The 26,162-nt window shown below is 37.4% G+C and overlaps 3 protein-coding genes across 3 annotated transcripts in view; 1 reads left to right on the top strand and 2 right to left on the bottom strand.

Annotated features, from left to right (window-relative positions):
• chst11 (carbohydrate (chondroitin 4) sulfotransferase 11) overlaps positions 1-8,828 on the bottom strand; it is an 11,928-nt gene extending 3,100 nt beyond the window's left edge. Inside the window, exons 1-3 of the mRNA XM_008315221.3 lie at positions 7,935-8,828; positions 3,348-3,430; positions 377-606 (exon numbers count right to left, since the gene is read on the bottom strand). Coding sequence (XP_008313443.1) covers positions 377-606; positions 3,348-3,430; positions 7,935-8,052 — 431 coding nt within the window. The 5' untranslated portion in view covers positions 8,053-8,828. The remainder of the gene's footprint in view (positions 1-376; positions 607-3,347; positions 3,431-7,934) is intronic.
• A 1,015-nt stretch (positions 8,829-9,843) lies between these two features.
• Positions 9,844-26,162, top strand: part of cog5 (component of oligomeric golgi complex 5) — a 19,236-nt gene continuing 2,917 nt past the window's right edge. The window contains exons 1-19 of the mRNA XM_008315219.3: positions 9,844-10,021; positions 12,477-12,616; positions 12,756-12,813; positions 13,016-13,070; positions 13,219-13,288; positions 13,652-13,772; positions 19,449-19,579; positions 19,720-19,879; positions 19,978-20,090; positions 20,722-20,799; positions 21,577-21,658; positions 22,282-22,486; positions 23,143-23,304; positions 23,566-23,665; positions 23,906-24,016; positions 24,594-24,656; positions 24,769-24,872; positions 25,357-25,594; positions 26,048-26,124. Coding sequence (XP_008313441.1) covers positions 9,976-10,021; positions 12,477-12,616; positions 12,756-12,813; positions 13,016-13,070; positions 13,219-13,288; positions 13,652-13,772; positions 19,449-19,579; positions 19,720-19,879; positions 19,978-20,090; positions 20,722-20,799; positions 21,577-21,658; positions 22,282-22,486; positions 23,143-23,304; positions 23,566-23,665; positions 23,906-24,016; positions 24,594-24,656; positions 24,769-24,872; positions 25,357-25,594; positions 26,048-26,124 — 2,114 coding nt within the window. The 5' untranslated portion in view covers positions 9,844-9,975. The remainder of the gene's footprint in view (positions 10,022-12,476; positions 12,617-12,755; positions 12,814-13,015; positions 13,071-13,218; positions 13,289-13,651; positions 13,773-19,448; positions 19,580-19,719; positions 19,880-19,977; positions 20,091-20,721; positions 20,800-21,576; positions 21,659-22,281; positions 22,487-23,142; positions 23,305-23,565; positions 23,666-23,905; positions 24,017-24,593; positions 24,657-24,768; positions 24,873-25,356; positions 25,595-26,047; positions 26,125-26,162) is intronic.
• On the bottom strand, positions 14,485-19,418 carry LOC103382453 (probable G-protein coupled receptor 22). The gene is made up of 4 exons (XM_008315261.3): positions 18,194-19,418; positions 17,676-17,813; positions 16,879-17,025; positions 14,485-16,578 (listed from the first exon to the last, which is right to left on the bottom strand). The coding sequence occupies exons 2-4, from the start codon at positions 17,751-17,753 to the stop codon at positions 15,664-15,666; spliced, it is 1,140 nt and encodes a 379-aa protein (XP_008313483.3). The 5' UTR covers positions 17,754-17,813; positions 18,194-19,418; the 3' UTR covers positions 14,485-15,663.

Raw genomic sequence — 26,162 nt, 5'->3', positions numbered from 1 at the left:
GATCCTATTTACATTTTTTCGGAAAGAAACTTTGTGAGGCCTTTTTACTCTATTGACCAACAGGATTTATGCTTTCGCTACGGCCATGTATTTTTGAGGTCATTGAGGGCTTTTTACTAGTTTCCTTTTCATTTAATTATTTAAATTTTTTTTTTATTATTATTTTATGTGAAAACTTTTAGATGTCATCGTACTGGTTTCAATAACTTAATTAGCCTAAATGTGTTTAATGCTAATTAAGTTAGCCTAAAACTGATTTTTCAGATGTTTTACTATTTAAAACAACTTCTATGTAGAGGTATTCTTTATGGGACCTGTTACATATTTACCCATATCATTTTCAATTGCATAAAAAAAAAAACCAGTGGAATCTCACCTGTATTTGCCCCGACCTGTAAGCACCATCATTATTCGTTTCCAGTTTGTACAGGCCACTTTGGGGACGTAGCAGTAGATAAGCTCGTGGTCCTCGTCCACAACCAAATGTTTAAGGTCCCCCGGGGTCAGGACCTGACGCCTGTGGCTGGATGCATTGTACATTTGACAAACATTCCATAACTGGTCCCGTCTAGCCTGGTGAAGGTCAGCTGATCCTGACAACTCCATCTAGTCAAATAGTAGCAAAAAATAAAGGTGGAAAGCGGGAGACAAAGTTTATAGGGACTACTAAACAATGAATAGTAGACAAAGATGGAGGAAAACCTTCAACTGTTTGAAGTATGTTTTGTATTTTTTCTTATTTTTTAGCTCGTTTCATGTCTGTTGTTAGTGTCAGTTGCTTTTTAATAAAAGTCAACTCTGATTGGCTTTGCAAGTAACTATGATAATAACATAAAAGTATAATAATAAACAGATTTTCTAAGGAGTTTACGGTGTATTTTTAACTCAGAAAACATTCAAGGAAGCTAACACTCACAACCACTAGTTAAGCATCTTCACAAAATCATTATTATACGTCTCCTTCATTCGGAGAATGCAGAGATTGTACTCAATGTGGTATTATAGTAAAACCATTCTTGAAGTTAAATTATTAGAAGTATTAGGGTCCTATTTGTAATGTTTTGACTGTAGGCATGTGCTGTAAGATTTAATTTCCTGTGACAGTGAGGTTATAGTTCTTTATAGTTTATAGTTCTGAAAAATATGCAAAAGTACAACTCAAAATGTAGCTTCATAGAGTCGGTCACTACATTCCATGTTGATGGCCACTTGTAGAACCTGCTGAAAGTTTCTTTCAAAACCTTGATGAACCTTTGTCCTCAACAATTATAATAAATCTTGCATTTGGCATTTGTGTTAGTTAGCTTCTCAGTTGTAGACTAGATGTATTTACTGCCTTGTGTTCTTTGAAGCTAGTCTGATGCAAGTCTAGCATCTGATCTGAACCTGAACACAATGGATGCTGGGAGTTGAGATGTCGTGTTAACTGCCTCTCAAAAGACAGGATAAGTACTTCAAATAAAGTTTTAATTTATTTAAAGACAAAAAAGACCAAAGCAGATAAAGAGACTGATAGTGGAGGCAAGGGGCAGGGGGAGATGGAGACAGATCATTAGCTGGGGCAAACCCTGAAGGAACCATCCAACCAAAAGAGGAAGTAAGACTTATATGCTCTCAGTGGAAGGAGTAAGAAGCACAACTCTCTCAACAGAAGTGACAGAAATTTGCATCTGTCACTAGGGAGAATAGCTTCTCAGGTTTGAAAGTGATAAAAAATCGTCAGTAGCCTAGAGCTCCGTGATGCCTAAAACACTTCAGTATGCATTTCACCTGCCAAGAACTGCTCAACAAGACCAGGCAGACAGTACAACTGTCTGCCAGTACGTGTGTTCAACCTCACTGACACTTACTGCACAGTGCATGTGTTAACTGCTGCTTAAGGTGTGTAACGGAGAGAGAGAGAGAGAGAGAGAGAGAGAGAGAGAGAGAGAGACTGATAAAAGCTGTACTGTAGGTCTCTCACAGTGACAGTGGGAGTGTAATTACAGTTCAACAGACACGCTAATGACAGACTGCTGTGACTCTCCCTCATAGCCATTAGTTTTAAATATATATTTAAAGTGCACGTTTGTCTCTTAGCATTGGCGGCTATGCCTCCAATTAAACAGCTTAAAATGTTAAAATCCTTAGTCCAAAACAGACTAAATCTGTTGTGATAGAGCATAGAAAGCAACAAAGTCTAAATAGATAATTCTTTAAAATGATGTTTAAGTCTAAACAACCGATATAAACATTGTCATTATTTTATATGGTATAAAAATATTATATTTACACTTTTATTTACCCTTCTTCCCGTTTCTACCCATTATTTGGGTCCACAGGAATTTACACAGTGATTTGACACAGTTTTAGACCAGACGTCTTTCTAACATACTTTTTCCTTCGGGACAGTAGTAGAAGTTCAACTATGTATGGTACGCAGAAACTGTACCACTGGGTCACCACTGCCCTAGTTTCCAGAAAACGTTATTAATTATGTCCTTCTGTTTACGCTACATCCTTTAACGATAACCTACATTTATATTTACAGCGCTGCCTTGCATGACCTTTTGCAGAGGTACGACAGCAGTTGCAGTGACAAACGACTACAATTCGCAGTTGCCCATATTTTTTCAGCTGGTAATCCGGACTATTGAATCAGTATGTATAAATGTTGTTCCCGGAACTTGTCTTATGAGGGTTAAGTCTAGGGATGTCTGATATTAACTTTTTGCTAATATGCTGATATTGCCAATATATGTTGACATATATTATGTTATACATTACAATAGAGGGTTCATGCAAACAAACCTATTTGTACTATAATTGCAAGATATTTTGATGGCTCACGGCTGATGACCACGCAAACAACACACAAGGTAATTTCATAGTATGTCTGGTTTAACTAGCTGAGCAGTCATGCTAATGCTGCATTCTGAGTGTTGTAGTGACAGAATCCATGCTGGCCATCTGAAGGATGAAAGTTTCCCAAAATAAACACTTGCTAGAGCGAATAATTACTTCGAAAAGAATGACAGTATGATTGCAGTTGTTCAATGGTACTAATTTCAAATGTGCAAACACAAGAGCTCTGTTTCATGAATCTTAAATACGTTCGCAGTGAGCCACACTTCAAAGCTTCTCTTATCCTTTTCAATGCTTTAAGTACCTGACTCATCTATGAGCACCGTTTCATTTATCTGAATTGCCCAAGTTTCAAATCTCGCTTTCCATCCAAACTACCCAAGTCCTGTGATACTTTTGAAGCAGGAACAGGGTCAAGGCCTTGTTTGTTTCACAAAAGACTTCAGACTTATTTGGAGGAATACAACAAACAATTCAGCACTGCGACAGTGTCAATTCCCTACCTGTGCAGGATTGTAGAGCTCCTGTAGGGCCTTGCGGGACCCTTTTCGGCAACTGTCTATCATAAACGGGTTCCTCTGTATTACTGTAAATCAAATGAGAAAGCAGCAAGTCAAATAACTGAAAAATCCTGTTGATGTCAATGTAATTATATAATATTTAAATATTTAATGATCTACATTTACTACCAGTTTGTACATACATTTTCATGGTCTACATCAAGGGTATTCAGTTAAATGTAAAGAGTATTTACTGTTATATATATTTAAGCATCTTAGTAGTAATATTAACACTTACATGTAATGAATATTCAGAGTTTCAAGAAAACCCGGAGGAGGGTTGGGCCGTCTGCTGTTTCAATTCGTAATGTCACAGTGTTCTGTGCAGCTATATAATTATGGCAATCGTGACGTTATGATTGCAACCAGATTAGTGACGGAACACTTCACATCTTCCTTTTCTGTTCCGACAGTTCCCCGTGCTGCGGAAGTAGAGTTAAACTCTCATTGCCTGACTCAATATTGTCATCAATACAGAACAAGGAGTTCATGTTGAGTCACCTTAGGATGAGAACCACTGCCACCACTTTGCACTGAACTCTGTGACTTATTCATGACCTGGAATAACGCACATACTCAGTCTAACAAGTAAATGTGCCAACCAAACTTGGACATATGTTGGAAGCACTTGTGTATTGAAAATATGAGAGTTGATTTATGAACAATTGGAAAATGTTCCTGTCATACAATATCTGTTCAAAAGATCACTTGGGCAGGATAGGTTGAACCAGATACCAATCTCTGCAGGACATCCACTACATACAAGAAAAGGCTTGGTAGGGTATCTTGCCTACTACTGTATGCATGCGTAATGAGGTTGTGTTATTGTGTATTTGTGTGTGCAGAATATTTGTGGTACATACATGTGGTACTTGTAGGATAGCATATTCATAGTTTGTATAAATAACAACTTGGAAGAAATCATTAGCTCGGCATAATTGTACTTTGCATTGTGGCTGCAGTAACCCCAGTTCCAGTCTAGGTCATAGGTCATTTTTTAGGTCACAAAGGGGCAAATTGTGTTACAACGTCTGACTTTACAGAAATAACGCCACTGGTTCCCCAGTTAATCTTTCTGTATGGAGTTTCCATGTTCTCTATGTGCGTGCATAGGTTTTCTCCAGGTCGTTGACCACAGGTATGGGTGTGTTGTTTATCTCTATATGTAACCCTGCAATAGGCTGTTGAACTGTCCAGGGTGGACACCCTTCCTTGCCTGTTGACAGCTGGGACTGGTTCCAGTGCCACCCCTTAATCCCACAAGCTAGTGAGCGGAAGGTATTGATTTATTCTCCACTCCTCGTCTTATAATAAGTGCCAACTCTACAAGGTGAATGTGACTTTTCTTCTCAGCACTAACTCTTCATATTTTTGCTGTTTTCCACTAACACTGTATGTGGGAGCTGAGTGTGGCTCATCTGAAGCTAGTAACACCATTCTCCCTCTCTTACTGTCTCCAAGTGTTTTGGTGACAGCACGTGTTTGAAGTTGTGAGTAATCAGTTAAACTACCCAACAGCATTCAGATTCACCTAAAAAAAATCAGATTGATACACACTGGTTGCTGTTATTATGAATGAGGAGCTGACCTAAATGTTAGCTCCAAATAGCTGGGAATGACAGCTCTCTTCATTAATATGCTGCAAGAAAGGAAATTGGCACAAAATGAGATTCTCCCACAACCATTAACAAGATAAAGTTGTTTAAAAGAAATAAATGGTGTCACACACTGAAGTGAAACAATTTAGCCGAGGTTATGCAGTCTATACATGACATTTAAGATTTCGCAGTAGGAATGAGATACTGTAGATAGATAAATAGATAGATAGATAGATAGACAGACAGATAGATAGACAGACAGATAGATAGATAGATAGTGTTATCCATTTGATGCAGCATTAACTTGTATAGGACATAACTGAAGGATTGAGGCAATAAGTCAATGAGTTATGTTTGTTTGGCAGTGTTCCTCTGAGCTCTGCACCTGAAACACTGCAGTGGTTATGCGCCTCTAAATTATAGTCTGCATGCGTTTCTTCTGGATCCAGAGTTCTCTTAAAATAGATGGAGGAGGAAATTACGGCCCTGTCATGTCCAATGTCACTGTGTGCGCTTGTGTGTGACAAAGACAGGAGGCAAAAGGAAAGAGAGAATATCAGAGTGAACGTAGAGACAGGCAAAGGACAAAGAGAGTACGACGTGATGTGAAATTTGTAACATTTATTTGCATCAACTAATAAAATTGTCTACTGCATAAGCTTGTATTTGTCAGAACGTTGGGTGCACAGGAACCCATTTTCATTTAGTACCTCATTCCAGTCACGAGACATTTTATTTTAAAAGTTGTTCAACTGAAGAGAGAACCAGTGACTGAGGGCAGTTTGTAGGACATATTTCGTAATTACTTGTTATGAGCATGACATTTTTTTTAATTTAGTGTATATCCCGTCAACTGGAGGAAATCAGAATTGGGAAAAAATGGTGCAGTCACAATTAGCTAAACTCAGACAGAGGAAATTCTGTACTAGATTTATTTGGCTCAGAAAACGACCCAGAATACAGTATAAAATGCTCCTAAAAGGAAAGGGAGGATGGGGATTAGTAACATCTGACAAGGTCACATTGACAAAGAAAAGTAAATCCTTTATCCAACTGGTCAATAATACATACTAATAAAAAAAATAAACAAGGTATCACTTCATAACTATATGAGCATTCAAAAATTAAATGCCTGCTCCTACTTATCCCCCCGGTCATGTTTAACACCTGATTATATCTGATGGTGAAACACAGTGCTGCCATAAATCCATACTAGCACATGACTGGCTACATTAGAGGTTCCCATAGTGGGGGGCGTGGGTCCTCCTGGCATCCTGTCAGTTTCTCCCCTCTCATCAGCTTCATCTCCTGCAGCTACCCTCCTGTATTTCAGGTCCTTGTGATTACCTAATGTGCTCAACCTGCATCTCATTATCTGGCAGCTCTACACCATCTCTGCTTGTCTATTCCGTTTCATCATCTGTGTGTTACGTCCAATTCTCCTGATCGGTGTTTGTTCCCTGGTACAGTACTATACAAATTATATTATATATATATATCTATACAAATATTATTACACATTTTGGCCCAAATCTGGCCTTCACACTTCACACTGTTCTGCTATGTTTGCCACAAAAACGATATGTGAGAACTTGGTCCTTGAAATAGGTTTGACGTTATATTAAGCGGGCTCCTACATCAGCTTTTATAGAAAATCAAAAGCTAGCTAAAGCAATCATATTAAAGCACCTCATATTAAAGATTAGTAAAGTAGCTTCTTACATTTGTTGCCTTGAACTTGTTACTCAAAGCTGTTGCGATTTAAGTTGATAACGTTGACACTTAAACTGTGGTACACCTGTCATGTGTAGTGGGAGAAATTCCATACCATTCATATATATTTTACATTTTAATATTCGCTTTGGGTTTTATTTTTAATTATAAAACCAATAAATTATTTTCTGACTGAATAATTAAATGGTAAATGAAGGTCTTGGAATTTATTTATTTTTAACAGAACTTTACACATCTTGATTTTTGTCCCCTTTTTTCCTCAATTACTGGTACAGAAGAAAAACATGTCATCATTTAAAACTGCAAATCTTTTTCCTGCTCATGCAGCCCACATAGACTTGTGACAGGGGACTAAATTCCCAAATCCTTGGTCCCTACAGAACCTGACAGTTAAAAATTAGAAGAGCCAATCTGTGTAACTCTTTCTCCCTCTTTCTCTCCCTGGGGCCCCTCTCACCCTCTTTTTTCCTATACTGTATTTGATAGATGAGAGAGATGGAACTTTATTAAGCCCTCAGGAGTTCCCTCAGGGACATTTAGGCTCCAGCAGCGTTACAGCACCAAAACAACAGGAATAACACAAAAATAGATTCAATATAATACAAACAGGAGTAGCAGCACACCATTAGATTGGTAGGTTAATATAGTAGATTAGTGCATAATTATTGTTGTTGGGTGTAGAGTTATTATTGCCGTGTACCACATTATCTTTCTCTCTCTCTATATATATATACAGTATAAGCAAAATAATAATAAGTTACTTGAACAGTTATACAGTTTAAACAGTTAAACAAACTGTTAGATCCAGTTCCACTATATATAATATAGTGTATTACAACCAGATTGACCCAACTAGTATTTCTGGGTGTTACTATACATACTATTAAATAGGTAAGATCTTCGTTAAACATATGCATACACATACAGTATATACATTATATATAATATACATATACACATATATGTACACACCTACACACACCTACTGATGCATATGTGTAAGAATATATACTTAGGATATAAAAATATAACAGTAAACATAATTGTAAAATAAATATAATATGAAATGAATTCGAATTAATTAAATATGTATTGAAATTTGACCTTTATACCTAATTGACTGGAATAGTTTCTCAAAATGTAACAACGACTTCGACACCATAGAGACACACCAGAGAGGCGGGAAAAAGCAACCTACCTGGTTGGAACATACTTTGGAAATAAAAGATGACCAGAATAAAAGATCCCAAACAGGTGGCAGCTATCATTTGGCATATCCTTTTGAGCCTCATCACTTCATACAAGGTACGCTTCATGTCAGACGAACACCGCAATGAGCTGCTGCTGCTGCTGCAGGCACACACTGTGATGGTGGTGCTGTCTGGAGAAGAGAACGGTTCTCTGATTCTGCTGCGGTCGGTGATGAGGTTTGTCAGACCAAGGAGCTGAGTGCTTCGAAGACGGAGTGTACCACTGCTCTGCTTCAAGAGGGGTGATGTTGTCAACTGACTTCATAGAGTTTATATTAGTTATTGTGTCACTTGTCTAAAGGAAGGTTAAACCCCATGACGTCATAGTAATGACAGTTACTGATGCAGCCACATGCAATCTTAAATGGCGGCTTCTGAGCCTGGGATATCTTGATTTCTGTTTTTAATGATTTCCAAAAGGTCTTATTTGATTTAATTCTTAAAATGTAAATTTAAAGTACACCGATAGTTTGTCTTGAATTGTGATGACCTGTGCATATTTTGTGTGTGTGTGTTTTTTGTGTATTCTACCTTTAACTCACACTCAAAAATACAGTTTGAGCTGTAGGTTGGATTCTTTAAAACAGTGGTTCCCGAACTTTCTCTGCTTGGCTCCCCTTTGGTTCATACGAAACTTTTTGCGTCCCCCGCGCAAACAAATAAACATGCCACACACACATAATTTGTTTTCGGACCCGTTTACTTCATACATTTTAATTGTAACTGTTTTACACACCTTAGACATGTCTATTCTATGCTTTGTGTTTACCTAAGAGTTCCGCCAAGAACGTGTTAATTTTATGCTAGCATTGCCATCTAGTGTTAGGTGAAGGTAGTGGGATGATGAGAAGGTGGTGGATTGAAATATCTCTTGGATTGACGTATTTTTTTGTTAGTTAATTTTAAGGGATACATGAGATGCTTTTGCTTTAGTATATAAATATCTATAAACTAGACAAAAATTCTAAAGCTAATCCCCAGAACAGGGGTCACCAACTATATTTGTCAGAGGGCCTTGGGGGCCAGACACTTAAATGAAATTAAATAAAAATCTGAATTTTATTTTTTTCTAAAGTAGTGTAAATAGAGTCATAAATGGTGAGGGTTACTTATAGTTGCTTATAGTTTAAGTTATTTTTTCAATTGCTTTTTTGAGGCCGACAAATGAGAATACAGTAAATCCTTGTTTTTCGCGGGGGTTACGTTCCAAAAAGAACCCGTGATAGGCAAAATCCGTGAAGTAGAAATCTTTATTTTTTTTACAATTAAATACTCAGAAAAAGAAGATAAAGAACTAACAAACCATTTTACAGTCTCAACCATTTGTTTCACAAATAAAGTAAAATAAAAGTACTTTAGAAACGTTTCAACAAATAACTTCTGTAATGTACTGTCAAATAAGAATTTTAATCATCAACGTGAACAGAAGGTTTCAAATTGCGGAGATTAGCACCGCCCACCGTGAACGGGAGAAAATTAAAAATGATTATGAAAAAAATACAAATTACCTGTACAGTCGGACAAATAATGCCGACCTACAGCCGCATAGCTTTTACCTTCATTTAGCATGTCCAATAGTTTTACTTTATCACCGATAGACAGCATCTTCCGCTGCCTTTTGGTCCCTACCGCAGGTACTTTTGCCGGTCCAGAGCGTTTTGTCGACATTATGGGGTTTGATAAACTCGAAATTGCAAGAGAATTTGCACGTACGTAATGTCAATTTGGCAAGCTGTTTTACGTACGTGTACATATTAAACCGCAACGTTATTGGCGCACAGGTAGAGAAGAAGCGGAGTGACTTTTTAGCCAATCAGAATGCAGAACACAATGCACGATGCAAATCAGTGAAGTAGCGAAACCGTGAAAAGTAAACCGCGTTATAGCAAGGGATCACTGTATACGTGAAGGAAGAAAGGTATCTGTAAGACTCGGAAAACGTCACGTTTCCTGTACCGCCCATTCTACGTCACATGCGGAAGTATCAACATGGAGGATGTTAGAGGGAACTCCACGAATGCACTTCTGAAAGATGGTAAGATTGGTTTTGGAATACAACGAGTCTAACGTTTGGCATTTTTATTAAATATATTTTCAATTAAATATGCGCTGCGTTTGTCATTAGCACCGTTGTGACCAGTGCATTAGCACTTTTAACTAGCTTGCTAACTAGGTGCTCTAGAGATGGAACGTAGCTACCGTGTGGACGTCTCCTTGTTTATTCAACAGTATTCGGTTGTAGTTTTGAATCACGGGAAAAGTAAGTTGTTAAATTTGGGGAGACAATTCGTTAATTCTTATACTCTGTGTTAAACAATTTAAACTAATACAAATCATAATAACCTCCTCCGTCTAGCGCTCTGAGAGCAGCTACTGATGCTCATTGCTAAAACCAGAGTGAAGCTCAGATGTGATTGGACTTTTTCAGTTGTAGTTCTCGAAACTGGAACAAACTACTTTTAAACATTAAACAGACACCTAGGTCAACTATAATGTTTTATACCTGTACTTTGTGACTGTCTTTCTTCCAACCCTCTGTATTGATCTCTTATTTTCTTTATTCATTAGCTAACAATGTTTACATTTGATGGTGAGCAGAAAATCTGGATTTTTTAAAAAAAGTGCTTTTATTCCAAATCTACTTGTTGTTTTATATTATTTTATCACTAAAAGCACATTCAACATGGTATTTTGGACATACAGATCCTTTCCAAAAAATTAGAATATCGTGAAAAAGTTGTTTAATTTCCATAATTCCATTCAGAAAGTTAAACTTTCATATATTCATATATTCATGGGCCACAATTTAATCAATTTCAGGTATTTATTTGTTTATTTTTTACATAATTTTGGCTTCCAGCTCATAAAACCCACAAAAACAGGATTTCAATAAATTAGAATACTGTGAAGAAATCATCAGGGCATGAATGTTTTAAACAAGTTTAAGTTTAAGTTAAGTTTAACTGAGTGTCACACACCAATCATCTACTAAACTCAAAGCACCTGCACAGGTTTCCCCAGGTGTTATTTAATTGCTTTGGTTTGGTTCAATTGTCTCAGTTCGGTTCAATATGGGGAAGACTGCAGACATGACAACTGCCCAGGAGACCATCATTGATACCCTCCATAGGATGGGTAAACCTCAAAAGTTTATAGCTAAGGAGGCTGGCTGTTCACAGAGTGCTGTGTCCAAGCATATCAATGGAAAGTCTAGTGGAAGGGAAAAATGTGGCAGGAGAAGATGCACTAGCAAAAGAGATGACCGTGGGCTTCAGCGGATTCTCAAACAGAGAAGATTCAAGAATCTGGCAGAGATCCAGAAAGAGTGGACTGAGGCAGGAGTCACAGCTTCAAAAACCACCACATTCAGACGAATCCGGGAGATGGGCTACAGCTGTCGGGTTCCTCGGGTCAAGCCACTTCTGAACCAGAGCCAACGTAGGAAGCGGCTCAACTGGGCCAAGGAGAAGAAGGACTGGACTGTTGGCCAGTGGTCCAAGGTCCTCTTTTCCGATGAAAGTAAAGTGTGCCTTTCATTTGGGAATCAAGGTCCAAGTGTTTGGAGGAAGACGGGTGAGGAACAGAACCCAAGCTGCTTGAGGTCCAGTGTGAAATATCCACAGTCAGTCATGATTTGGGGTGCAATGTCCAGTGCAGGTGTTGGTAAACTCTGCTTTCTTAAATCCAAGGTCACCGCAACAGTCTACCAGAATGTTTTGGAGGACTTCATGATTCCTTCTGCTGAGGATCTGTATGGAGATGCAGATTTCATCTTCCAGCAGGACCTGGCCCCTGCTCATACTGCCAGAAGCACCAAAACCTGGTTTGATGCTCATGCCATCACAGTGCTTGACTGGCCAGCCAACTCGCCGGACCTAAGCCCCATTGAGAATCTATGGGGTATTCTCAAGAGGAAAATGAGGGGCACCAGACCCAACAACAGAGAAGAGCTGACAGCAAGCATCAAAGAAATGTGGGCTTCCATAACTCCTATGCAATGCCACAGCCTGATTGCCTCAATGTCACATCAAGGCAGTGATTAAGGCAAAGGGATTCCCAACCAAGTATTGATGATTGATATATCATTTTGAAAGTACCATATTTTGATTGATTTCTTTTTTTCTTTATTTATTTTCTGCAAAAACAGTATTCTAATTCACAGTATTCTAATTTATTGAAATCCTGTTTTTGTGGGTTTCATGAGCTGGAAGCCAAAATTATATAAAAAATAAACAAATAAATACCTGAAATTGATTAAATTGTGGGCCATGAATCTATGAATATATGAAAGTTTAACTTTCTGAATGGAATTATGGAAATTAAACAACTTTTTCACGATATTCTAATTTTTTGGAAAGGATCTGTATTTCTGCCCTACTCTTAGCGCTGCCCTTATGTGGTCAATCCTTTGTCTTAAACTTTGTGCACTTAGAAGTCTTTATGGAGACATAGAAATTGACTGGCGTTCTGTTATGCTGCTGTGTTTGCAGAGTGCTATGCTGATTTCCTGGTGGACGACTTTGACGTAAAGACTTACACAGCCCAAGTGATACATCATGCTGTCATAGCAGAGCAGCTGGCAAAGCTAGCCCAGGGCATTAGTCAGTTAGACAAGGAGCTCCATAGCCAGGTAAAGAAGCAACTAACACACACACATAACTACAGACTATTCTGTACATGTTTACCTGTTATCTGTTATGTGAATTTTACTGTGTTTTACTGATCTCCCACTGGAACTTAAATTCAATTTTTTTTTTTTTTTTTTGCAGGTTGTCGCCAGACATGAAGACTTACTCTCTCAGGCCACTGGGATCGAGTCTCTTGAAGGTAAAATATCTTCACTTAGTAACTCCTTAGTGGCACTGTTCGACTCAAAGCATGCAGAAACTTCTTTATTACTTATACATCAAACAAAAAAAATGTAAAGAAAAGAAAATTGCAAACATTATTAACGCTGCAACTGTTGTAATTCTTAAGCTTTTCCACAAGGGGGAGACATCATCTTTTCTAATTAAGTTGAATTTTTTAGGGGTCCTCCAGATGATGCAGACTAGAATCAGTGCACTACAGGCAGCTGTTGACAGGTAAATGTTTTACCTTAGGTTTTTAAACATTGGAATAACCGAACGTAAGTGAGTATAAGTATATTTACCACACCTGATGTAGACAATACGGCAGACAGTGATCATGTAAATTATATGATTTCAATAAAGTGTGTGTGTATCTCCACAGGATAAGGACAAAGATTGTTGACCCATACAACAAGATCATGGTCAGAATTACACAGCTCGGCAGATTACAGGTCAGTCTTTTTTATGATTAGCAGTGTTGCTGGACTTAAGTCAAGAAGTCAGACTCTAGTTCAGTGGTCACCAACGATACTGACAAATGTGAAGCACTACGTCTTTGATACACACTTGAATAATGTAATAATGATAAAAAATGAATGCTGCTCTGTCGGATTCTGGGACATACAGTAGGAGACACTCTTCTTACTGTGGTAACTGAACCCACTTGAACATCATTACAAGAGTAACTGATTCAGAAAGTCTAGTCTTGTTGACCAGTTGTACTTTTAGAACATAGCCCATGGGTTATTGTGCCCTTATGCTTCAAAATGGCATAAAGCCACTTGATTAATGATAATTTTTGCTTTCAACTGTAGGTGGCTTGTGACTTGCTCCGGAGGATCATTCGTATCTTGTACCTGAGCAAGAGACTGCAGGCTCAGCTTCAAGGGGGCAGTAGAGAGATCACCAAAGCTGCCCAGAGTCTCAATGAACTTGGTAAGGACATCATTTTTTTTGGGTGATTTCACTCAATCTGTTTCTTTTAATCTGTTTCTATACTTTGTGTTCGAATGAACTTGAATTAAAATGTGATAAAAATATCTTACAAGATGCAAGATTGTGCATGCAGTTTTAAGAAATACACTTTTAGCCTGTGTACATTGTCTGTGTGCAAATGCATAAATCAATACTGATATTTTTTCAAGAAGGATAGTAAATGATATTTTTAAAGAAAAACAAAAAACACTTTATAACAGTTAGGACATACTTTTGACTTGCCAATTGTGAGCTTTTTCTGGGTGCCAGCCAGAGCTGTTGAGGTAGATGCTGCTATTATTTTTATTGTTTGCTGTCAGTGAGGCTTCATTGCATTTTGTGTAGTAAGTATTTTTAGTTGTAGTGAGACATATTCCATATCTATTTGAGTGTTTTCTTGAAGATTGGTTTGACTTAAGATTTGGTTACTATGACATCGTAGGTCATGTACATTTACAGATGTATACAAACGCTGTTCTCTCTTTGGGATTTCTTTTGTGACCTTGTTTCAGGGCAAGTGATTTTGAAGTAGTGCTGTGATGTGATCTTTTTTAGTTAATGTATTTTTGTGCTTGCTTATCTGAAGAGATTAGGTGCCATTGAGCAGGTTTACAATCATAAGTGACCACTTCTCATACCGCAAACACACACACACACACACACAGACACAGTCAGTGGTCTAACTTTCTTGCAGATAGTTACAGAAGCACACTTTCTGTTCTAAGTATATAGGTATACATACATACATATACTGTATACATACATTTATATACGCTATATAAATGTCATCATAACATGTGGTATGATAAAATTTTAGCAGAGCCTCTGTTATGGCGTTATAGCTTACTACTGTGTGTCAACAAGGCCTACAGCCATGCTGAAATTCTTCTGTCACACCTACTTGTCATGGTTTTATCCGCTCTGTACTATACACTCAACTACTGTTGTACACTGGCTGTGTACATTCACCCTGGGTACACGGACCTATTACCTATAGGTACCTATTACCTATTACTACTAACTAGCATCCTGCACTTTTTGCCATATTACCTTTACCACTTTCTTTTTCATTTACATGTATGACATCTGGTCTCTGTAGACAAATGCATTTCATGTGCAAGATATACAGGGTTTCACAAACACAATGCCACATTATTTACAAATTAATAAACTTTTTTTTTTTTAACTTTTGCGTTTTACAATGATACCTTTATGCTGCAGTGGAATTATGTACAAATTAAAGTACAAACATTAGAGAAACAAAACCCCAAAACATACAAGCAAAAAAAACCCCCAATGATACGTACATACATACCTAAATGTAGATGTGTACTTATTTAAATAATCAAAAGGTAAATAAATAAAAATAATTAAAAGTCAGTCATCCCTCATCTTATAACAAGGGTTAAGTGTCAGGGAACATTCTCTGTAAGTCAACAGTGCAAGTTCGGTTAAATTTTTTTAAACTTCTAGATAGAATAGAATGGCCTTCATTGTACCCAGAAACACGACAAAATTTAGCCTCCCCCGTTCGCATTTAACCTGTGATCGTTGAGGTGCTTACTGTCAGAAGCAAAGCAATCGGTGCTTTCTCAACAAACCACAGCTGGCCATAGTGAGATTCAAACCTGTGTCCTCTGATACGTAAATGTCCAGTGTTTATATATGACTTTTAACAATGTTTGCTCCCAACAATAAATAAAGATAACACATTTAATTTTTTGTTTTAGTGAGAAAGACATTCAGGGCGACAGTGATCACACTGCAAACATGTCTTTTATGTCCTGAAAGGTCACCGTACTGGTTCTCTTGGAGTTGATCCGCTAATTGTGAATAGCCACTTTCTTGGTGTTCATTTAGCGTTTACCACAGGGAGCATCTTTTTCCTAATGCGGCTTTTCAAAATCTTCTGGAACTTTGGTAGAGTGAAGGTGTAGAGGAGTGGGTGAATAATGGTGGTTCCATAGGCCATTGCAAGGAAGCTCAGGCGGAGCTGGGCGTTAAAATCACTAAGCCCCCCTCTGAGTATAATAATGTTGAGCGCTGTTATTGGGGTCCAGCATAGCATAAAGGAGGAAATGATGAGAATAGACATTTTCAAGGTTCGTTTCTTTCTCCTTTCCCTGTGATTCCTTACAGCACGTCTGAGTGCAATAATGGCGGAAACAGATTCCCTTATACCAACAGGGGCACTGCCATCCACTCTAATTCTTGTGTCTCTCACTGAATCCCCAGTTGTCTGTTTCCGTGTCGGAGTTCTTAAAGCTTTGGTGTTTTTACCCTTCTGCCTTTTTTTAAATAGATTCTGCTGACCAAAATTTCCAATGCTAATTTTCAACGCTTGGAGAATTTTGTAGTAAGTCACCAGCATTACTATAGCTGTGAAAATGAATATGTGAATTTGGATTAGAAGGTGATAGTACAAAACCTCTTCTGTGTAGTATTTCTTTATTCCAGTGACCACTGCAGTCTGATTTGAACTAGTGTTAAAAACAAACCCCACTTCCATGAAAGGTATCATGAAACTGAAAGAGGATGATGCCCAAATAGCTCCAAGGAAAACAACTGATCGGCCATTTTTAAGTACGCGGTGCGCTGGTCTAACTGAGATATCGTAGCGATCCACAGTGATGGCAAGGACTGTAGAAGCGGTAGCCACACTTCCAAAAGAGACACATGCCTCATGAAAACACCATATCATTGCTGTGTGGGACTGTATAGGAGGTAGCACCACCACGGCGGTCATTGGAATGCAGCATACACACACCTGAGAGATTGATGAAAATTAACAACAAAATTAACATTTGAGTACGTACTTAGTTTAGAATAAATATAACATTGTCAGAAACCACCTGTTGGTTATCGTCACATATTTTAAGAACAGTATAGAAAAATCACAAAAAAATAAACATTATATCATTACAAGTGTAATGTAATGCTAAGAAATGATCAAAACTTTGACGAAGTGCACGGTCAAATATTTTGGAGAAAATAACTGGTGGAATTTTTTTTAAATTAAAGGAAAACAAGAATAGGAACAGAAATGGCAACATTGATCCACACTTACCAGCAGATCTACCACATGCAGATTCACTGTGATAAAGTTGGAAATGGAACTCATGAGGTTCTGTTTCATGCAATAGAAGATTAGCACAGTTAGGTTGGAGCTCAGACCCAGGACTATCTCCACTAGCAGGATGCCTGTCATTGGAACCTAGCAGAAAAGTGGACAAGCCATCAATGTTTTGCATTTACTTGTATGCATTTGATGCTAAAATATACCAAACAGTTGACAAGATAATTAGTATTACACATTATGGAATTTAAGAAATGTTGTTTGATAGTTATAAATTGTCTGTTAAATTTGTAAGAATATACCAATTACAATTTTTTTAATCAATTTTCTTTCTTTTTAATCTTTTTTTTATTTCAATGTCATTTATTGATTTGAGTCCTTATGTTTGTTTAATTTATTCTAAATGGGAATTTAAATATTTAAAAAGTTGTTCTATAGGCATTAACCACTAATTTAAAATATGTACTAACACATGACAACCAAAATGAGTTTGTCTGCTATACATTTTATGTAAAACGGCAAATTAATTGCATGATGTATGGCTAAATGTTTCTGTATTATGGAGTTGAATTTTGACACTCTTGAATCTTGACACTGTTATTTCTTATCAATAACAAGTTATTTGACCATTTGGAACCCGTTTTCTTCAAGACCCAGTTCTTGATTCCCACCCGTGATTGTATATAGTCTTAACTTCTAAGACTGGAGGTTCACGATACATTCATTCAGTACATTTTATCCTGTTCCACAGCATTTATATAGAATAGGTTATGGTGAAATGTCAGTACCTGAAAGCTGATGGGGTAGAAGTCCTCTGATAACCTCATGTCAAGTTTACAGGGATCAGCAGGGCTGGCCACTGTCATGTTTTTATTGTGACTGCAGTCACCAGAAATGTATGCATTATACTGCTGTGTGAAGGATACCTGAAGAGCAGTCAGAATAATCTCATTTCACATTTAATGCCACTGTAAATATAAATTTGTTCTTAATAACTTCCATGATTAAATAAAGGTTAAACAAAATAAAAAGAATAAAATGTCATGACATTAATAGTTACATAAATTGTATGAAATAGTCAACTGTACTACATCACAGGTCTACAATTAAATTAGTGCATCATTTTACTCTTATGTTTTTGAATTTATTTTATGGTTCACTAAGTAATGTTGCTCTATCAAACTAATGCAGTGTAAACATAGTCAGCAACAATGTAGTTACAATTATTTCATGGTGCTTCAGACCTATTCACCATCACACTGTTAGTAGTGACAGTATTATCACACTCTGTCATGTGCTAATTTACCTCGAGTGCTGCTCCTCAGTTATCCTCAGGTCAGTGGAAATTATTAGTCCATGGTCCTTGAAAGTCTATTTAAAGTAAGTCCCCTTAAAGTGGTTTTGTTCATGCAAGTGATTTTTGACCAGTTTTTTTTAAAAGATGTTACTTTTACTGCTCAAAGTCCTGTCAGTTCTTTGAATTCCTGAAATTTCACTGAGCGAATGAAGCATCAGACTATTCCTCTTTTCTGTGTCGCTCTTCCTAATGCGGCCCTCCTACTCTCTTATCACACCCTCCCCTTAGTATCACTGTTTGAGTTGCTCTCTGATCCCTTTAACACATTGACTTTCTCCACTCATGACTTCATTTTCTCCTATGTTTCTTAGTCTTTATAATGATATACTTGCTGCCTTTTTCAGTTTGGAATAAAATAAAAATAAAATAAAATAAAAAGATAACTAGGGATGCACTGGATGAACATCAGTATTCACCGATGGTAACTGCCACAGGGTAATTGGCACAGATAATTCACCAGTTCTGAATTATAAATATATTAGCTAATCAGTCACAAACAGTGTGGCATGGCTCGGCATAAAATGATGATACTGCCAAGTGCTTTTGACTCGAGGTTTCATCACTCGTAATCACTCCTCTTTGTCTCTCTCCGCCTCCACACACCAAACAGACACACACTCCGTGCTACCTTCCTCTAACTGAAACATTGTCGTGGGAACCACATGACTGACATGCCTTTCGGCCACATTATGTCAACACCTTCACTGGCAAAGAAATTGGAAAATAAAGTACTTTTACATTTTATTTATTTCCAATTATTTTTACATTTTCACTTGATGTGCTTTCATTTTCAAAAAAAAATATTGGGAAATGTTTTCTTTATTAGGTTAGGTTGTTTTCAAATAGATCAGTAATGTGTCTGTGGCAAAAAATGGAGAATAACTAACAAAAAGAAAAAAAAAAACAGCCAGTTTTAACATCAGTGTGGCTCAGAATTTTATAATCAGTGCATCTCTATTTGTAATATATATCATTTTGAAAAGATCTTTTAAAAAAAATATTCACTTTCATTTACTCTTCCTCATCTTCTTCCTTTTCCTGCTACTCCCATCATGGCCTCCACAAAGGCATTTTTAAACAGGTCTTTGCATCGCTATGTTTTTTTTTTGTTGCAAAAACATTAAATTAGAGTTGAATTATTTAATGGCAACATTTGTACGTTACATATACTACATATAAATTGTGTTGTCTGTACCCTTTTTAGACTACCTATCCCAAGGTGTGGATCTCAGTGGCATTGATGTTATTGACAACGAACTGCTGATGATTAGCAGAGCCAGACTGGAGGTGGAGAACCAGGCCAAGAGGCTGTTGGAGCAGGGAATGGAGATTGAGGTAGGCAGCTAACAAACACTCTTACCCTCCTACCCTTTCTTTTGCTTGGCCCCATTTAGTGTCAGCTGCCACAGTAAATACTTCTTGTCACAAACCGGCTCACTGCCAATGTTCTCTCACTTTCTCCATTTATTCATCAGAATCCAACCCAGGTGGGCACTGCCCTGCAAGTCTTCTACAATCTAGGCAGTTTAAAAGAGACTATAAGCAATGTGGTGGGCGGATATCGCACAGCTATACAGGACAATATAACCGGTGCTCTCGATATTAAGGGCCTAACACAGCCATCAGGCCCCAGAGGTAAGACCCAAGGAAAATAAATATGTGTGTGTATATATTAGACCTGGATGATTAATCGCATGTGTATATATATATATTAATGAAAGTTTCTTCTGCAGGAGCTCCAGGCAGAGCAGCACTGCCAACACCAGGGAACACTGCTGCCTTCCGTGCTGCTATGTGGACCAACCTGGAAAAACTTATGGACCAGATATGTGCTGCATGCAAGCAGGTGGGTTGACTAATACCACTTCTATTTAAAAGCACCAGTAGCTAGATCACATACCTGTTATGCAGTAACCCTGTAATGAGTGAATGGTTGATTAATTGGTTATATTAAACTAAAGGTCCTGCTTTATTGCCACATATGCTGATGATACACCAATTTCCTGTGTCTCTTGTTGGTCCGAAATAGTGTTTTTGTATTTTAGTGTATTTTTTTATTTAACCGGCAAGTCCACTATATAGTGCTATATATATATATACCCTTATATATATAATCCCTTATAATGAGTTAGTGATTTTGGAACCAGTTTCTGTTTGAATTTCATATTGAAGACAGTAGCCCCCTTTTCAGTTCAAACCATATGAAAACAATTTAGTTTAGTATTTTTCACTGTAATTCTGATTCTTCTTGTTACTTAAGTTCAGCTAAAATTCCACACAAAGCCCCTGTTCAAACAAATATACGTAGGAAACCGAAAGACATCACAAATACCCCAATACCAAAAGTCCTGTACTGGCTTTTTTGTCTCTAGCTAGATTTTATAGCTCCTTATTGTTTAGGTCTATGTACATTGTGAAATACAATTACATCCGTGGTTGTTGAATTTGCAGTAAATTACCACCTTGTGTTTTCACAGGTGCAGCATCTACAAAAGGTCCTGATGAAGAAGAGAGATCCTGTCACTCATGTGTGTTTCATAGAAGAGATCAACAAGGTGGGTAGATGACAAACCACTACTTTACATGTAAGGATTTCCTTTCCATATAGAGATTAAGCAACTAATTGTTTAATAAACTGGTCAACAGCAATTTCATAATGAATATTTCATATTCATTATGTAACATTTAAAACACTGAAAGCTTAACAGTAATAGCACATTATCATCAGGAAGGCAATTGTATATTATTTGTGTAAAGCAATTGAGGCTCTCAACATGTGTTGTCAACATTATCCAATAAATATTATTATTATTATTATTAAAGCTCACTGGCTTTGACTTACTGCAAATATATAAAGTGAAGGTCTTGGGTTAAGAATGAATCCCAAAACAAAATATAAATGAAAATATTTAAATCAATAAGAAAAAAGCAACACACATTGTGTTGCCTACCTTCACCCATTTTTACACTCCTCCTGCAACCTTTAGTCTTTGCGACTGCACTCACCCGGTTCCGTTTCAGAGACGCTCACATGGTGTAGCTCATTCATGCCAAGCACCATCATGTGGAGTCTTAAAAATTGCAGTTTTCATAAGAGAATCTGTTTAGAACAAGTGTATGTTTAACTATCGATATTTGGGGCCAGTATATCAACAAGACAAAATATCAAGATACCTCGCAGTGTTAATATTTTGGCACATTTCTTATCCTTACTAATTTGAGTTTAAAAAAAAAAAAGATATCCTTTATACTCAGAGTGATGAACTATGTTTCTGAGGGCGTCATTGTCAGTGCTTTATGCTAATGTTTTCCTTTGCTGTTTTTAATGCCAGGATGGTCAACCTGATATCCTGTATATGTTCTGGACAGATGTGACCAATATACTTAGTGAGGAGTTTCACAAAGCAACTGAAGGTAAGACTGATGTAATCGAACTTTTAGTATGTACTATACTAGCTCCTAGTTTAATATGTTAAACTTTTTAGTGTTTTTTATTGCTTTAAAACCCTCTACATATATGTATAGGCTCTTTTAGTATATTGTGACAGTGCACTAAAAAGAGAGCAAATGCATTTTAGTATAATATTACTTTTTTTAACAATTATTTGTCATGTCTTCTACGGTTTTTTGTTGTGTTTGAATATTTTTTATTTTACATATACTTAACTATATTTATATATATATTTTATATTTTTATTTTGAAGGGTGGGCACAATTTGTGGGGAACAATTTATTGTAATGAGAATAGAAACTTTTGGCTGCTGATTACCTTTACCTACCATTACCTAAAAAAGTAATCAGATTACATTTTTTAATCAGTTGACAGCACTTGTGTTAATCTGTCACTGGTGTACTTCAAGACTCTTGAAGGATCACATCACGTCATTCTCTAGGTATAATAGAGCAACATTTCCATTTTATCTCTGATTCCTAAAAAAGGAAATGAAATAACCTGTGACACCATACAGAACATCTTAATGCACATCTACATATTTCTAGTGTAATACCATTGAGTTTTACTCTCTGTCTCTTTTCAGCCTCATTCTTCTTGAAACAGGCTTTTGAAGGAGAGTATCCCAAACTATTGCGACTTTACAACGATCTGTGGCGCCGTCTGCAGCAGTACAGCACGAGTTTGCAGAGCTCCCTTATAAGCAGTGGGGTCGCAGATTTGTCACTGGATATCATGTCTACAGAAACGGACAACCCAGACCTCTTCACGAATGTCAAACAGGACTACAAGTAAGTCCACCTCTCATCTACTACTCATATTCACTCAGTTATGAAGACGCTCCTAAAGCCATACCTCTAGAATTATTGAAATATGTTAGGACCTGGTTGACCTGTGATGTTTTACTAATAAACACAGATGAAACACTTTGACGAAAGGTGGCTATTCTTCTCCGGGGTCGTCCTTAACAAAAGTTCTTTTGAAAGTTGCACTTTTTTATGTCGCTCTACATTGTTGACCCCAACGTGATACTACTGGATCTCTCCAGAGACACAAAAGTGAACATGACGGCCAACGCAGTTTCTCAGACTCCAGTTAGTCATTTCTTTGAATAAGTCCCTCCACCACGTGTCCGCAGAATTTACTTTAAAGTTTTTTGTTTTTTTTATTCTATAGTCATATGCTGCCCCCCAGTGGAATAGTATTTAATTGTTCTGTCTGTTGCTGCCATGTGTCAAAGGAAGACACATTATTTGCAATAAACAAATAATAGTTACATGAAATTGGATCATTTTCCACCACATACCTGATGTTCTTGTATGACACAATGGTTGTAAATCACTGTCTTATAGCAACATAATATTGTAGAGGGAGTACTGTAACTGGTACTAAGATTATGTGATGCCCTTTTTCTAAATCTATTTTCATTTCCTTTTTGTTATTGCAGCCCTGAGAAGGTTCTGAAAAGTTCTCTACAACCATATGAAGCTGCGTATCTCTCCAAATCTCTCTCCCGACTTTTTGATCCAGTCAACCTTGTTTTCCCAATGGGAGGCCGCAACCCACCCTCAAATGATGAGCTGGACAGCATCATCAAGACCATCAGCAGGCCAGTAGAATACACAGTTCACCTTGAAAACCCTGGAGCACAAATTCACAGGAGTAACAGTGATGTCATTTGAGTTTGAGATGCCAGCTTTAGAGACAAATGAAGCATTCATTTGTCTCTATTTCATCATTAAGTTACTATTTGGAAGTTATTTTTTGCTTCTGTTTTTTGTTTTATAAAAATAATGTATAACAAAGTAATAATAATAATAAGGTATTTTCCATACAATTACTAAAATCGTATTGTTTTTTTTTTTTGCAGTGAGCTTAACGTGGCATCGGTTGATCCAGATCTTTTCTTAGCCGTGGCCAAGAATGCAGCCAAGACTGTGAAACTGTTTTGTGTCAAGTCTGAGCAGCTGGTATGTCCATCACATTGTAAATGCATTTGCAATTACATGCAAAATTCTCCATAAATCGCCATAAAACTAATCTGATTAAAAATTATAACTTCTATAACATCTGCAAAAGCAAACTTTTTAAAATTACAAACAAAATATAGAATCGCCTGTTAACTGACTTCTGTTTTTCAATTCTGTTTTTCACCTTGTCTTGTGTGTCTTGTATCAGTCACTACAAGCCACTATTTTTTCTATGTGCAGTTGTGTACTCAGGGTGATGCCAGTCAGGTGATCAGTCCACTGACAGAGGGCCAAAGGAGGAATGTGGCCGTGGTCAATTCCCTCTTCCATCTGCATCAGGCTGTTTCCAAGGTTAGAAATTGCATGGGCTGTTGCTGGGTGATGAACTACTCACTGCTCGAAAACAAGTAACAGACACAGCAGGTCTGTAAAGCAAGGTCCTTGATTTAAATATGGAGAAATCCAACGGTTAGCAAATAGAAACCACACTCTTGTAGCATCTTGCGGTTACGCAGGTGTGATTCCACCAGCTTTGCGCTTACCACAGAGTGCAGTGTCGCGGTCCGTGCTGTAGAGTTGAAACCTAGTGTTAATCCAAACGTTTTTTTTTTGTTTTTTTTTTCAAATTTAACCTCCAACTTTATGGGCCCCCCCTAACGTCCCCTAGTCGGCCCCCACTTTGAAAACCACTAGCTTATAAAACACTTTGAAGTCGTCCTTAACAAAATTGGTCTGTCCAGCCCTGTCCTTGGCAAGGCTGGTCTGAGTTTGACGCCTTCAAAAACGTACGTACTAACGTTTTCCTGCAGTGTCTGCAAATAATATGTGTGAACTGATTATGAACAATAAGATGGACGGTTTTTGGTTATAAAGAGAGTTAAACATAGTTCAAATATATTTACTTTATGTTGTTTGTTTGTTTTTCAAGGTTATCCTTGGTTTTGGGAATTCCCTACCTGCAGCCGCTGAGGCCATGTCTTCTTCTCTAGAGGTAAAAGAATCAACTACATTTTCCTGGACCTTACATTCTTCAAAATACATTTCTAAAATAATCCAAATTGAGATTTATTTTAATTTTTTTTTTACCTTTTTATTTGTTGTAGGACATGCAGGCGCTGATGAGAAGTGCAGTGCAGCCACTGCTGCAGTCGGTGAGTGACTCTATCGAGGCCATCATCATCACGCTGCACCAAGAAGACTTCTCTGGGTAGGAGAACACTGTAGAAACAGTTTTTATGTATTCTAATACCATGGCTGCTCAATCACTGTATGAGTTCTTGTGATTTATGAGTAAAGACTATAAGACCATGAGTACTCATCATGTGTGAGTTATTAGGGGCGTAAAAAATATAAGTACACTGAAATATGCGATGCAATATTTCATTTCCCGATACGTATCGATTTTTTAAAATAACTATTAAAATGCTAATTTAATTTATGGTTATACTGACATTTTTCGAAAAATTAAACTGTTTAAAAAAAAGCAATATATTGTCGTTACTATAGTATCTAATTAAATCCCAATATATCGTTATTGTTCCCCATGTATTGTGATGTATTGATAGATTCTTGCCAGTACACACCCTTTGTGACTTCACATTAATTTTGTGACACATTCTGTCCCTTAAACAAAACACTATTTTCTCTGCCAGCAGTGTTTTTTAATATAATTACTGTCATGACTTTTACAGGACTGTGTCCAGCTCGGACAAACCTGACGTCCCTTGCTCCCTGTACATGAAAGAGCTACAAGGTTTTATCGTCAGAGTGATGAGCGACTATTTCCGACACATTCACTGCTCCGACTTCATCTATAACTCTACCGAGTCCATTGCCCAGAGAGCCATCGAGCTCTTCGTCCGCCACGCTAGCCTAGTGAGGCCACTGGGAGAGGGTGGCAAGATGAGACTGGCTGCAGACTTTGCTCAGGTCAGAAGGAGTCTCTTAATGTATATGCGTGAGAGTGATGTCCATTTACCCTGTTTTGACCTACTTTATCCTGTGTACACTGTATGTGTGTCAGTCAGAGCTCAGTTTTGTCGTAGTTAGCGCTCCGTCTGGACACGTAAGAATAGCCTTTGCTGACATTGTGCATTTATGGACACATATACTCATAATGAAATTCTCTGTATTTAACCCATCAACCCATTCCTGGGGATCAAGACAATTGGTACTTCCTCAACTGACCACAGTGGGGCAGTATGGGAACAACCAATGGACATAACGTAAATTCATAAGATTAATAAGAATAGTCAATAGACTTTTGGTCATATTTAAAAAGGATTTGTGCTGAATATTTTCTTTAGGATTTCTGTTTATTTCCCATTGAACTTTGCAGCCTCTACTTCAGAGACAGTGATGATGTGTTCTCGTGTGTTACAGATGGAAATGGCTGTGGCTCCTCTGTGCAGAAGAGTGTCTGATCTGGGAAAGTCTTACAGAATCCTGCGCTCTTTCCGGTGTGTAAAATCAAAATTCACAAACATGCTGCCGGGTG

This window comes from Cynoglossus semilaevis, chromosome 8, assembly GCF_000523025.1.
Source record: "Cynoglossus semilaevis isolate Cse_v1.0 chromosome 8, Cse_v1.0, whole genome shotgun sequence".
Taxonomy (NCBI): Eukaryota; Metazoa; Chordata; class Actinopteri; order Pleuronectiformes; family Cynoglossidae; genus Cynoglossus; species Cynoglossus semilaevis.
Note: the sequence above shows the minus strand (reverse complement) of the source record. Positions and strands in the feature narration are given on the sequence as shown.